The 15,900-nt window shown below is 41.1% G+C and overlaps 1 protein-coding gene across 8 annotated transcripts in view; it reads right to left on the reverse strand.

Moving 5' to 3' along the window:
- Positions 1-2,008: 2,008 nt before the first annotated feature.
- sema6a (sema domain, transmembrane domain (TM), and cytoplasmic domain, (semaphorin) 6A) overlaps positions 2,009-15,900 on the reverse strand; it is a 174,479-nt gene continuing 160,587 nt past the window's right edge. For all 8 annotated transcript variants that reach the window (XM_078566541.1, XM_078566532.1, XM_078566582.1 and 5 more), the window contains one exon: positions 2,009-5,780. In XM_078566541.1, the coding sequence (XP_078422667.1) occupies positions 4,621-5,780 (1,160 nt within the window). In that variant the 3' untranslated portion in view covers positions 2,009-4,620. The remainder of the gene's footprint in view (positions 5,781-15,900) is intronic.

Consider the following 15,900-nt stretch of genomic DNA (forward strand, 5'->3'; position numbering starts at 1 on the left):
AGCCTGACTGATAATCTTAAATTGTTTGTCAGTGTAATTCTTAACGCAATCAGGATTGTTTAACAAGTGTTGTCCAGTCGCAGAATCACATCAAATGTTGGCCACTATGTTCTGAGTTTTGCAAGCACTTTGCCTGTTGCAAACAGCCAAAAGAACATGATGTATAATCTGATCTCCCAGTCGTTGGGACGTATGGCCTACATAACTGGCATCACACTAGCAGTGAAATTCATATCGCACATTACTCATTTGTGTAGTAGGCAGAATGTCTTTTTGGCACGACATGGATACATGGATGCTGTGAGCCGCAAGGACGAATTCTATCATATCCATCACCCAACAGCTCGTTACTCTTACACAAGTCCAACAACTGATTTTGTAACTTGCTTTCGAGCAGGGCTGTGCAGTCATGTTTAACAGCAGGTCCAATGGATATGAATTTGGACCCATTGTTAAGAACGGCGTGCATTTTGTTGATAGTCACATTTGTTAATGATGACTATTCCAGTCTCTTTGTCGGGCTTAGACATTCAGCAATACTCAAATTTAAATAGGTTAACATAGAAAGCTGTTCCAATTAGCTGATTCTACAAGGTCCAGAAGACAAAGATTTAAGGTTTTGAGCACGAGATACAGGGAGAATGTGAGGAAGAACATTTTTATGCAGCGAATGGTAATGACCTGGAACTCGCTGCCTAGGAGAGGGATGGAAGTGGAGATGATCCGTGATTTCAAAGGAAAATTTGGCCGGCACTTGAGGGAAACAAACTTCAGGGCTACAGGGATGGAGGAGGATTGGGACTGATTGGATTGTTGTACTGAGAACAGGTGTGGACTCAATGGACCAAATAGCCTCCTCTGTGCCATTATGACTCTATGGCACTTGCCCTTTCAGTTATGGTGTTTTTTTCCCCATCTAGTCATTTTTCTTCCCTAATGTTGTCTTCTTTCCCTTTCCTTTACAAGGAATGAGCTGCAGCTGGATCAGGTTTCCAGGAAGAGCATTTGAATATGGGCCACTAAACTAATTTAAGAAATAGCTGCTTGTGAGAGTTGGTATTCTGGAAGGATGAGATCAAATGGACCTCCTTCATCCAAATCCTTGTGACCTTAAGTGTTTTCATACAAATCTTATATTGTATTTCAATGTTACTGCATGATTCATTGGCCCTCCAGATAACCTGACGTGACAGAGCTAAAATGATAATGTCTATCACTGACAATGGTCTGGGTGTACAGGAACAGGAACAAGGTACTACAGTCTCATCCGCACTTCCACATAGTATCCACTGTACTATTTGTGTTCCCTACTTGTAGATCATTGATGGCAGAAAAACATCAATAATTCCACCTTCAACTCTTGACGCTTACCATTCCTTTAAGGCAGTACATATTTCATCAAAGGAAGCAAGATGAAATGTATTACTGGAGGCTGCAGTGAACATATAGTCATGCTTATAAATTATACAAACCTGGTATTGAGGCCACTTGAATGAACCATGATGAAATGAAAAGCCAATATTATTGAAGGAAGAAGGACGAAAGGGCCTTCAGAAAGTGATAATTCTCTGTTTTCCTTGGTTTGGTTCTAGCTCAGGCTCACAGTATTGCTGAAAGGAGCAGCGCCTGTCCACAATATAAAACTCCCCACAATTTAGTAAAAATTGGCAATTTTACTTAGAAGTAACAAAAATAAAGGAGCAGTTGTAAGAAATTGAAAAAATTCACAGTAATGTGGTTTTGTTTGATCTTTTGAGGTTATGTTTTGATATATTGGTGTTCTTGTTTAAAAGATTTTACTCTGCATCTGGATCAGAGTAGTTAAAGTTGAGAGGCAAAGTAGTGCAGAATGGAGCATTGTTCCATCACCCCACACAGTAATTCAAAGTAAATGGGATACAGATGTGTTGTAACAGATTAAGTGCACTGTAAAGCATGAAATCAATCAGAAGTTAATGTAACATCCTATTAGGGCTCTAGAAGAATCACGACACTCAAACCAACAAACTACAGCAGAACAGTCTGTTTATTACATTATGTAATAATTAAAGTCTTTTTTTTACAACATACATTGAAGATGTGAATTGGATGTTAGGGATGTGGAGCTGAGGGAAGGAAATTGTGTCAACATCACAATATTTTACATATTACACAACTGTTGTATCTAAGAGTGTATATCAAGGGTGAGCTTCAAAGGCACGCAAAGGGGCAAAGAGGGGTCCATAAAAAAATCTGCCAGAAAAAAAATAGGGACCAAACAGCATACTATTATTCATTTATCTCAGGGCATTACATTTTGAATCAATTCAATTCTTGTGAATACTATATTGGCCTTTCAATGTGAACATATCAGGACTCTTTTTGCATAAAAAGTATTATGGTGAATTTCTCAAGTTAAAATCCTAAAACCATATTAAAATTGCACTCTGAGTTAACTTATAAACAATCACACAGCATGATCATAAAAAAGGCATGAAAACACCAAACATATCATTTGCTTGCAACATATGCAGTTAACTTTAAAAAAAAACTGTTTTGAAGGAATGCATCAACGCTAGTCACCATAATGAAGTAATGAAATGGAGGAAGTAGAATGTGTATGCACCCTTGTTACAAACTTTGGTCTAGTTCCTTCTGGAATTATCCAGCTACCATTCTAAAGACTAGCCAACTTGCAAGTAAGTGTCCAATTGAGGAAAAGAAAACTGCAAAAACAAATAAGTAAAAAAAATTTAAAAAAGAAAATTCATACAGCTCAATAGATAAAAACCTTAATTCTACAATGTGTTGACAATTATTTAACAGGTAAAAACATTCTATTCAGCGTGCATGATAAACTGAAAATGTAAAAGAAAAACAATAATTAGAAACAATTGTGCCAAAAGGTTTTCACTATCCTTCTGGCTACACAATATTATAGCAGTGTTACTCCAGCAGGAACCAGCCTGCTTTAAGACTGCCTTGCAAATTCATTAACATTTACAATGTAGGTTTTTTGGTGCCTTCAACTGAGGCACTAGCCAATTGGATAACTTATCACATCAGAGCAATTGCCCACCGGTCACAAGTAAAAACATTATTAAAGCACATCTGTTTTTCTGAATTAGTCAATGGGAATACATCATATTACAGTGCTGAAATAAAGGAAAAATGAAAAGGAACACTCTCAGAAATGTGGATGCGTTTCAAATTTTCTGCAATTACACGGTGTAGGGAGGGCAAGATTGGCACGACTATGAGATGATTCATCAAATATGATTTCTCTGCAGATTGAGGAGTCGGAACTTATACATCCTTTCAGAGAGCAATTTTTCCAAATGGGATCAAAATATTTAGCAGAAATAGATTTATTTTTAAATGGGAGGGTAACATTTGCAGATTACTAGCTAGAAATGTACACATGATGTTGTAAGGCACAAATTTACACATGGAAGAAGAGACTTGTCACACAGATGTATTCCCAGTTCGAATCAACATGATAGGAGTATGATTTATGCATGGTAACAGCTTGCCTTTCGGCACACTCCATCTATTACTATCATTTGCTGTGCCATGTGCAAAATTGAGTTGGCTCGCACATGATGTGCCAGTGCCTGCATTGCAAATATCAATTACTGACAAAACTAACAGGACTGTTTAATCCTCATACATCCTCTTCATAATAGATGGTGATTCCACCTGTGTGCATGATATCAGAGTTTCTTTCCCTCCCTCTCCTAGTCCTCAGGGGAACAAACCTGAACATTTTCATTGATGCACTCCCTCCTTTCAGCTCGTCATGGATCATGAAATGAACCTTTCACAATAAAATAAATATCCCCCTCCTTTTCTTTTCTTCTCCCCTCCCCAAGCACTATGATAACCCTATCAGCAGCTGAGTAGAAACGCTGAGCTCAGTTTTCCACCTCCATATTGTTAGTGGACGGTTACTTTAAAAAAGCATTGAATGTCTCCAGTTAATTGACTTGACTTAAATAATTACAAACATTACATTTTAGACTTCTGATTCTTTTTAAAGAGATATCCATAAATTCATCTGAAGGAGTCAGTCATGTTTTGAAATAGCACTTAAATAATAAATACCAGGAGCTATTAGTGTTAATAGTCACATTAATCATTACAAGAAGGACAATAGCAGAGATGTAGGCCAAAGCCCTGCCTAAATGGCAGATATCTGCTGCTTAAGCGGATGTAACACTGAGAGGCATTTCACAGTATCTGCAAACAGTAAACTTCAGCTAATGTTAAGTCTGAGCCACCTTCTTCAGTGCTTTGTTTTTAAAACTCATCTCCCTAGAGAGTAATATGCTGCAAGAGTCAAGGAGACATTACACGTTTGCCACAGTTTTGTGCTTTTGGCTCATCATTCCACCATCCTGTTCATGTGCATCAATCATTAACCCCCTCTGACAGAAGTCCAATAGCTGCTAACCCCGTCTTTCAAACGCTGAGTTCAGTAGTTGCAGCAGTCGTAAGAAAATATTCCACTTTTCCCAGGGAGAAGGGATAAATATCCTCAGCTTAACAACAGCTTTTTAAAAAAACACAAATCTAGTGTTGCAGTTGCAAAGCACTGACTCAGGAAGCAGGGTCCAGATCATTTTCTACCTCCCACTGTGACTATGTACATGTGTCATTTGGCTTGATGGAAGCTGAAAGGGGAACAAACGTGGGTTTTGGTGGAACATCTGGTTTTATGGAGGGTGTGCGTTTGACCCCAGATCTTGGCAGAGAGTTGTATGGTGCAGTGATGCTAGATCTCCTGGCCTGTGTCTGAGACTGACCTGCATTCACTAGCATAGAGTCTACTCTTTGTGGTGCAGGAGGGGGATTCTCTCCTCTGTTAAAACTCTGGTGCCTAGAAAGGTGAGAGGAATTGGAAGAGTTAGTATTATGGTTTCTTTTGAATGCAGATGATTGAGGATTTCTTTGCAATGAATTGCTGGGATAGTTTCTCTTATATTCCATTGCATATGAAGGAGAAGGAACATCTAGTCGCTTGCCCAGAGCATTCTGAGGCAGTCCGGAATTAGTGGATCCAAGTGAGGCTTCTCTCTGAGGAACTTTAGGTGGCACCTGATCAAGGTTTGCAACTAATCCGTGACAGGGGCTTTTCATACTCCTATATTCCAGTGTGGCATTCTGATCTTCAATAGTAATTTGTTCCATGGGTCGGATTCCTTGATCCCCATATTCATGCTGGAAACTCTGTTGAGTGGTTGGGAGGACCACAACACTTGGAATGTGGTTGGGGGAAGCATGGAGAGGAAGATCCATGGGGATCACTGGCGATCCCATGGATGCCAGATCTTTTGTGCAGGCATTGATTAGATTCTGGTTCCTTTCCCATTGGCTGCTCCCACGGCTGAGCTTTCGTTTCTGCTGCAAGGTTGGTGTTGACTCTGGAGTGGGCAGAGCTGTCAGGTCCAAGTGATGCTGGTCAGCTTTTATCAGCATCTTCGTTGTGCCATTTGGCGTTACTATTTTACCGTTATGCATCAGAGGAGTCAGCAGCGCTTCTGGTTTTGGTTCCTTTGTCTGAGCATCAAACAGCCCACCGAGTTTTGTGACACTGGCCATAGAACCCCTGCGAGAACGAGGCAAGTCTTTCTCTTTGCTTTGGCCTACATCAATGTCTCTGCGCCGGTGATCACATATACAGTAAACGATTATTCCTGAGAAAACTGCCCCCATGACAAAGGCGAGAATAACTGCAATAGCCAAAAGGGTAACTGGAACAAGCTGATCGTGACCTTTGAGGTAACTTTCACGGATCACTCCTGAAATATTAGATAGTAGACAGAATTTAGTTAACAGGAAAACTATTTCTATTCCCTTATAAATATAGAGGTATTCATTAACTTCAATATATATAAAAAATGCTGTAACCTATAAACAATGCTCTGTCTTCACCATCAGGATAAGTGTTGACTGTAAAATGATGAGTTTTAATGTAACAAACATACATACCATACTGAATGACCATCAAAGTCAAGTATCTGGCAGGGAATTCCAAAGCCTCCAGTGTCCTGAAAAGCTTTTTATGCAATTGAGCAAAGTGCACAGAGGAAAATTTAGAAAAAACATTCTGAATATCTAGTAATCAGCTCCCTGCTGGTCTAATGTGTAAATGCATCACCCAAAGTGTTTTGTAATGTAGAAATGATTGTCCTGCAGACCAGGAAGGCCAGGATCCAAGTACTGGTACGTGCTGAGTTAGCAGATCTCAAATAAACAAGTGAAAATGCGACAATTGGCTTTGCTGCTTCTAGATTAGTGAGGCATTAGAAACATTATCAGCTAGGGTTTAATCACTGACAGCTATTTAATGCCTTTTGCTGTAAAGTGTACATTGACCTGATGGGAATAGACTTGGCTGCTGACATTCAAATGTATTGGCTCACAGTTGAAGATTGATCACTTGGGTAAGGTGTTGGATAACCAGTTATATCTGTGGAACTATTATTTAGTACAAGTCATCTTTTCAGGGAAGGGAAAGACAGAAACTCTTGTTTTGTGGAGAGACTCAGCTTAAAATGCTACAGTTTGACAGGCTGCAGGGAAAAGGTATTTCAATGGTAACCAGAGGTTTCGATTCAACAGCTGCCTACTTCCAATTCTGGAGGGCTACCTACCCACTACTACCACTAAAACAGTCATCCAAGTTATTGTTACTGCATAGTTTCTCCAGCATTCTACTTGCTAGCCTCAAAGCTACACAAATTTCCAACTCATTCATGTCCTATTTCATACACCTACTCCATTAGTCCCTATTAACTCCCTCCTCTTCCATTTATTGTTTTCAAAGTCTTTTAATCTCTCCCACCCTATACCTGCAATTTTCTCTTGCCCCATGTTCCTGTATGTAACCTTAACTCATCTCTTATCTACTGTAAATTCATCTTGTCTCTACTGGTGACACATCCTTCAGTGCCACGCCACTGTGCGCTACAAACCTCATCCTAAACCGCCTTGCCTTACTGCCTCAGCCTGAGCTTTGAAAAGCCTCAAATGATGCACTGGGACCCTGGGCACTCCCTAAGTTCTTTCCCATTTCTTAATTAACGTCCACCAATCAATGAGTAAATTGCCTTGGTGCATTTAGTTGGCAATGCTATCCATAGGACGAGATACTAGTGACAACATGCTGCTGTAATATTTTGATGTGCAACATGAATGATAATTAAAAACTAGAATAATGAAAGGTGTGTAGTTAAAAACATTGGCAAACATCTAGGCTGGAATTTTACACCCCCTCCCCTGCCCAGGTGGTGGGGAGGGGTGGTGGCTTGGGAGTGGGGAAAGTGTGTAAAATCAGGTGGGATGGAAGTTGGGGATCCTCATTGCCCACCTGCCACTGGTGATATTTTACCAGCTGCACATTAGGTGGCAGGCAACCCACCCACCTTTGGGCCAATTAAGGCCAAGTGTCTAATTAATGATCACTCAGAGGCCTCGTCCTGCTATGTTTTACCAGGAGCGGTGAGGCCCTTATCACGTGGTGAGGCCACCAGGAATATCCTGGCAGCTTGACTGTGGGCTTGGTGGAGCGGTCACTTTTGTTCAGGCATCCTGTGCTCATGAAAACCGCCCAAGCGACAAGGACTGCCTCTCCTGCTTGAAGGACCACCTGGCCTATTGATTGTGCCCCCCTCCACACCGCCGCCCCCAATATTCCCCACGCTGGGCCTACCTCCCTGGCCCCCGCAAACCTGCCCACTTACCTCTACTCTGGGCCTACTGCAGTCCCAGCAGCGCCACCAGGAGTGGTGGCCACAGCTGGGACTGAAGCAGACAGCTCTTGGAGGCAGGACATCCTGTTCAGGGGGCAGAAGCCACGACCTTGGGCACTAATTACCTGAACCACGTAAAGTCCAGTCATGGGTTTCAGGGCCAATGGGGGAAGTGCTTGTCCCTGACCTGGTAGCCGGTGAGGAGGGCCACCACTTCCCTATTAAATACCAGCCATAGGTACATGACAACAAGGACTGTGTTGGTGGAGGGGGGAACAAATTCAATCATTTAATCTGGCAGTGCCCAACAAGCAGCTTGTCAGCCAAATCCAGCCCAAACCTCTCACATTAAATACACAAAACTGGTTACAACTATAGTTGCTTTCATTGGAAGCTGAAATTCGCTTAGTGCACTTAACATGGGAGGGTGTGGGACCCGGTGAACTGCTTAGCAACAGTCTTTCAAAGGTCCTGGGACTGAAGGATTTGAAAAGGTTGTTCCTCAATTAGGGAGCAGCACAGTCTTTTGCATCAATCGCCTCTCTCCAGGATGTTTAAAGAGCTAAATATTCCCTGTTTTCAAGTTTCAGCAAGGGAATATATCGGGGAAAGTGAGGCCGGGCTGGGGACAAAGACTGAGAAAACACAGGCATTAAGGAAAGGGGGAGTTGGGGGTGGGGGGATGCTGCTGACAGAGGAAAGGTATTCAGGTCCTATGATGTATGTTGGGGGTTGCCTACTTTTTTGTGTGCATTGGAGATCTGGGCCTTTTCTGTGTACGGAGGTGTCTGGTCACTTCTAATTATGGGAGCAATCAGTTTATGGGAATTTGAAATTCTGTCATGCATCAGAACTTGCATTTCTGTGAAATCACACCGCTCATTCATTGGAATTGGCATGAATGCCTGACCCCAAGGATCAAAAGGTAGGAGATCCCTGATCAAGGCCACACAGGTTTGTCGCAGCAGGGCAGCTGATATCAAAAACAGACGCTTCACTGACATTGTAAATTCAAAATGTCCAAAATCCAAGTGTATATTGTAGTCAAATTCTTTCAATGGATTTCCTGCTCAGGGCATCTGTGCAACTTATCTGGTCAAATAATTTACATGACCAGCAACATGGTTTTTTCGATAAAGGTATAGTTTCAAACTGTTGAACACTGCTGTTGAATAAAGGAGTCATAAGAATGTTAAAACAATGCTGTTAACTGAAGAATGAATCCTCTCTTTAAGCAACACCACAACTAGATCTGGGAAAACTGCACACCTTTAGGATTTTCACAACAAGCACACTTTGTAATGAATGCTGACTGACACAAAATGGAATTACCATTGAAAATCATCAAATGTGTTTCAGCTTAGATACCAGTAATTAATAGTTCCAAATTTTTAAAACAGGAAAGAAGATTCAGTGTGAAGTTTTCATCTTCCTTCTGCTTCCTGCAACTTAGTTTGTTTTTACAGTGATAAATAATTTTCATAAACTATCCAACATATGAACAATAATACCGATTCTAATTGCATTGCAAGAATTCTTTATTTAAAAAAGGAAACAATTAATATAAACAAACTTTCTCTGCTAGAGTTCCATGCCACAGCCTAACTGGCTGTGAGGATGGACAGATGAGTTCCCAATTCCACGTGAGAAAATTTAAATGAGGAAATAAATCTTGATGTTAACCAAAGTTCTTAATGTACATATACTTATAAAGGAGGTATTATGGGTAATCCTTTTAATGGTTTGTTTGGCCGCACAAATTATATTTTTAAACCAATTTCTTATCTTTAAGTAGTATCTAATTCCAAGGACTTCTCTGAAATGAGATGGGTTCTGCCATTTGCTGTGTTAACTAATGCAGAACATAAAGGAGTCTGAGCTTAGCACTTTCCTGGTCTGTATATCTCAGCTACTCATTGTTTGATCAGGTCAGCAGAAGTTACAGCTTTAATCTGCCCAGCTCCCCAGCTCTGGCTGGAGATGGTTGCAAATGCTTCAACCTGGTCTTTTTCACACTTTTTTTGTCTTTGTTCTCAGCTATTGATCAGGTATGGCAGGGGCCCCAGTAAAATTGAATTCAATGGGAATTGGGGGGAACTCTCCGCTGGTTGGAGTCATACATAGCTCAAAGGAAGATGGTAGTGGTTGTTGCCCCAGGACATCACTGCAGGAGTTCCTCAGGGTAATGTCCTCGGCTCAAACATCTTCAGCTGCTTAATCAATGACCTTGTGTCCATAATAAGGTCAGAATTGGGGATTTTCACTGACGAACAAAGTGTTCAGTACCATTTGCATCCCCTCAGTTAATAAAGCAGTCCATGCCCATAAGCAGCAACTCCTGGACAACATTCATGCTTGGGCTGTATTAGTATGTAACATTCACGCCACACAAGTGCTGGGCAATGTGTTTCTCCAAAAAGAGAGAATTGAACCACCTCCACCTGTTGTTCAATGGCATTACCATCACTGAATCCCGCACCATCAACGTCCTAGGGGTTACTAGTGATCAGAATCTCAACCAGATCAGCCATAAAAGTACTGTGGCTACAAGAGGAGGCCAGAGGCTGAGAAGTCTACAGTGAGTAACTCCCCTCCTGACTCCCTAACGCCTATCCACCATCTATAACACACAAGTCAGGAGTGTGATGGAATACTCCTCACTTGTTTGGATGAGTGCAGCTTCAACAACACTCAAGAAACTCAACACAATCCTGGTCAAAGCAGTCTGCTTGATTGGCACCCCATCCACCACCTTAAACATTCAGTCCCTCCACCACCAACACACAGTGGCAGCAGTGTGTACCATCTACAAGATGCACTGCAGCAACTCACCAAAGCTCTTTGGACAGCACCTTCCAAACTCTCAACCTCTACCACCTAGAAGGACAAGGGCAGCAGATTGATGGGAACCTCACCACCTGTGAGTTCCCCTCCCAGGTCACTCACCATCCTGACTTTGAAATATATCACTATTACTTCACTGTCACTGGGTCAAAATCCTGGAACACCCTTCCTAACAGCACAGTAGGTGTACCTACACCACATGAATTGCAGCGGTTCAAGAAGGCAGCTCACCATCATCTTTCTTGGGGTTAGTTGCGGAAATAAGAGCAATCCTTGGGCTGCTCTGTCACCTCCCAGCTTGCAGTTACATAGACCTTTGGAAGAGGCCTGAGGGCCTGAAAGGCGTTCACTGTCCATCTTTGCAACCACTTACTGAATAGCCTTGGAAGAATAGGGTGGAAAATTACTTATAACAATAACCTACGTTTAACCTCTAACATAGCCAAAGATAGCAAAAATTGAGATGTGGACAGCAATTGGGCATCCCGATGCAGCTCAACAGTTGGTAACTTTTTGGTTGCAGTGTTAAGATGGCCCTCTGATAGCTCTCTGGGAGTCTGGCAAGGGGAAATAGTGAAGGAAGGGGAGGGTGAGCTTGGGCCAGCAGCAGCCACAGGATAGCAAGAGTCATTTTGTGGCTGACCATCAGTGGTCCCTTTAAAGACTACTGGAAACCCAGAATAATTGTGAGAAGCAGACACAGCGCAAGCTCGGCCCACATGATGACCAATTTTGCCTTGAGAATCCTACATTTGTGGTTAAGGTTTTAATTCATATAAACAATGTTTCTGAATGCTCAGAAGGGTCATATCCAACTTGAAACTTTAACTCTGTTTATCTCTCCACAGATGCTGCCAGACCTGTTGAGTATTTCCAGCACTTTGTTTCTATTTCTAAATGCCTGTTTCAAGCAGGCATTGTTCACAGAAATTAGTTGATGGCTTCCAATCTGGCAGCTGACATACTACTAGGGAATATAGGGAGGAATTTAAAGCCGCCTGTCAGAAACGGGGGGCATATAATGGAACAGCAATGCTCAGGGTGGAGAGCGTGTCGCCTCACCCACTCTCATCAATTAAGTCTGGGGCAGGGAGTTTTGAGGATGTCCTTCCCGCCTGAAGGTCAATCGAGACCCTTAAGTGGAAAATTAAGAGCGTCAGCCTACAGGGCACCCATGCCATGTGGGCATTCTGTCAGGTATAGCCTGGCAGGCCAGCCAGTGTTCAGGGGGGCTAGGAGTTCCACCTGTTTGGGCACCTTGTGCCCAATGGAGGGACCCGCGCATGTCAAGGGCCTCACCTGTGGGAAGACTCCGTTCTCCCGCCCTTCAAACTGACACCTTTCTCTGGTTTGGCCTTGACGAGGCCACCCTACACCCCTGTGTTCTGGCTGCTCCTCTTCCTGGAGCTTACTCCAGTACTGGCAGTGGCCACCAGACATTCACCCTGCAAAACCCGGGAATCCTGACCTTGGCCAAATATGTGTCCAATTGTCTTTTAATTGAATTGCAGCGTTTGGGAATGGCCGTGGTGGGATTGCCACTGGGTCTCTAGCCAGTGGACATGACCATTAAACCAGCACATCGGGTCCTCAATGCTGATCTTTTGCTCAAAACATGCACTTAATGATATCCAATTTCCTCCCTGATTTGAGTCAAAGGTTTCTTTCCACTATCTTAACAGCTAAAATTCTAACCCCCACAATTAATTCATCTCTAATTTTTACAGTTTTCTGAAGCATCATCTAATCACTGTTAGGTTATACTTAACAAAATCTGCAGTCCATTAAACACCAACTTATAGGATGATGAACAGGCTGATGTTGATTTCACTGAGGGTAGGTCAAAGAGATCTGAAGAAATATGACCCCACTCCATCTCGGTGTCAGCCACCGAGCAGAGATTATTTGTCAGGCATTAAGTCAGAACTTTTAAAACAACACAGTACAAGAAAAGGCACTTAGTGGAATAAATTACTTCCTGGGGAGGCAGGAAACCAGGCTACCCCTGTCATACAGCAAATCTAGGCTTGCTGCCAGCCTATATACATTCGTATAGTTTTCATTTACTTCATGTTTCAAGTAAAATAAATCAAAGCAGGTAAGCAGAATTGTCACTGTCGTATTTACTAGCAAATTACATTTGAATCATAGATCATAAGCAAATTGACCCATGATGCCGCTTCTGGTGATAACCTGTAATAATTGTATTGAATAATCTAAGGCTATAAAATAATAATGCACTTTTGTTAAACTTCTTCATATTAATAGAGGCTGATAGCCTTGACTAATATTTGTCACCTGAGGTTGTGCACAAAATGATTGAGCATGTGTCTTAAACAACATACAGATCCAGTGAACAGAAATTTATTAAATTTGACAGTTGTATGACCAAAAAAGCCCAAATAGACTAAAAAGGCCTCTTAGTTTACAGTTTGCAGAATGTAACATGAGAAAAGATGAACAAATTTTGTCAAAATGTCCTGCAAAAAAAATATTTCTGTCATAGAGCAACAGTGCAGACTGCAAAATGCACACAAGACTCTTGTTTGAAGAAACACAGCTCTCAACACTGAGGCCAGAGAGGTTTTAAACTTTGCCCAGACTTTCACCAGCCTCCTAATCAGTGAGGAGATATTAACATCAAGCACAAGATGAAGCAACGTCTGTGGCAAGAAGCAGTTTCTCATGTCTGTCTGAACAATAAAGTACAGAAGGCTTAGCAATGCAATTCAGAATGCAGATATGACAGAATTCAAGCTGAAATAAGGTGAAAATATTGTGCTACTTTGCAATTGAGGAAGCTTTATCTGGAAACCTAAATGTTCAATGCTGTACGATTATGAAGGGACATAAAGATAAAAATTGCAAGTGTAAAAGAAATTTTCTCGAGTTAATCTGGTAAACCAGCAATTCTAAACCACTGCCTGTATGAACTATAATATTCATATCACCTAGACAGAGACTGCACCGGCTCCAGACATCTGGTAGCTGAGATAAGGGGTAACAGAATAGAGGGGCTATCCTTGACTCAGGCAATTGAAAGATATCAAAAACTACTAAACAAGGGTCACAAGGACATGCAGACATAAACCACAAGGAGGGAAGAGGGAAGGGTCAAGTCCTAAAGGGAAAAACAAGGAGAGTTTTTCATTCTACAGTACTGATGAGAGATTGTTTTCTCCTCTATTTCTGTTGTTAGTAATGAATCATACTACATACTGTAAGGCCTTGGAACATTTCATACCAAGGAGATGAAATGTTCAGTGGGAGGGAGGTCTTCAATACAATGGCAGCAGAAGGGAAGATTAGACTGGAGGGCTAAATTCATTTCTCGCTATGGTAAGTCATACAGTTAGTTTAGCACACAAAAATACAGCAGAAAGCAGCATACTCTGAAAGATTTAAAAAAACAGAAATAAAAATGGCCAGCCAATGTGGTTGTATTTGAAGAAACGAAGGTGATTGCTAATTTTGAAACTGCTTTGAAAATATTCCAGAGTACATTTAATATCAGAAGCTGCTGCACACACACCATGTCTCACCCACATGAATCGGCCTGTCAGGTCATTCCATTAATTCTGCAACAAGAGGAATTCTTTTTTTAAAAAGCACAACTCAAAGGAAGCCGATCATGTGGGTGTGACATCTTCAAGGAGGCAGGATGTAACGCAGAAAGCAGGTGATTAAAAAGAGCAATATTTAGCGAAACAGCAGAGGCGCAGATTCAGCAGTGAATATGGACTTATTGCATGTGCTCATTTTGTAAAAAATAGTGACAGAAAGCAAGTCAGCAAAGTAAGAAATGTGAAGTTCTGACGTCGAAGAACTTCATGCGGCATTGTGCAAAATAAACTGAACAGAATTCTCAAGTGCCAACAGAAAAATCACACCACAATAACAATAAAAAAACTAAGAAATAAGCAAATAAACCAATCCATTTTTCAATAAAACCATCAAATGCAGTCAATACCAAGCTATACAGATCATTTAGTATATTAAAAGCACACCCACACACCAGAATGTCAGATCCATGCATTCACCTCTGCTACCATTGTTGTTCACCAAGAGGTAAACTGCTTCCAGCTCTGTCAGTACAACTCATAATGATGCCCCAAAGAGCACCAAAAATTAAATTGACCTTGTTAGGTGCTAATATGGCTCTAGGGTCACTGCCATTCTCAGTAATAATCATAACAGACCCTAAAGATAATTAAATCTAAGTGAAAACTATGGAAGGAAATCAATTTGGACTAGGGCCAGTTACTAGTAAATCCGATCTGTGGGTCAACTTTATTCACAATGAAGTCACTTCTTAATGCAAATTTTCTTTTGTTTCCACCCCAACTGATGGTAATCCTGCTGAGGTACAGCCCAAATGTCACTTTTCATAAGGCATTAAGTGTCAGTAAGCCAATGATATGTGGAGGACAACACAAGAGCAGCCCTCAGGTGTTCTCATCCAAGGTCCAAATGCAGGGCTCTGTAGAAAGGTCATTGACTTGAAATGTCAGTTCTGTTTCTCTCTCCACAGATACTGCCTGACCTGCTGAGTATTTCAAGCATTTTCTTTTTTTTAGTCCACATGCATGCACTTTGTAGCAGTGGGCACTGGGTTAAGTGAGTGAAAATCCTGGCTGATTTTCACCCTCTTCAGCATAAGACATTGAGGCCAATTAAAGTGCCCCAAGTGTTTTCCTAACTGAGATCAGTTACTGCAGTATAGACCACAAATCAAACCTGGGATTTTATTATTGGTAAGGTGTTTCTTTCTTTCTCTTTTATTCTCTTGGGCAATGTTTACTCCCCCAATTACTCATTCTTCTTATTGTGCATAAGTTTTACTTTTCCTCAGGCAGTCTCTGTGCCAACACACTAAAGCAGATTCATACAGATACTAGTCTAGCCCTCTCCGTACAAGTTATTGTTTATAATTTTTAAACTTTGTCTTTATTACTGTAAAGTTAAAATGACTAACAGCTGTCTTAAATCAATACTAAAACTCTGTTTTACGTTGCCTACCCTGAGGGTAGTTTTTAAACTGACTAGTTCAGGCCTCACGATAAACTTGGAGAACGTGTTTTATTTATTTTTAGTTTAAAGATACTTAGCTTAACTCGCTTTTATCAGCATTCTCTTTATGCTCAGTTTGAACATTTTGATGAAACCACAAACTTATTACAGGCACATAATTAGCTTTAATGAATATCATAGGCCATTTCTAATTAATGTAGTAAATTGACCTAACAAAAAAATTTTATAAACTTTTATTTTAAAACTATTTTAAAAAATATTTTTTGAAAAAAATGCAGTTATCAAGGTGTTG

Source organism: Cetorhinus maximus, chromosome 2 (genome assembly GCF_964194155.1).
Source record: "Cetorhinus maximus chromosome 2, sCetMax3.hap1.1, whole genome shotgun sequence".
NCBI classification, from domain to species: Eukaryota; Metazoa; Chordata; class Chondrichthyes; order Lamniformes; family Cetorhinidae; genus Cetorhinus; species Cetorhinus maximus.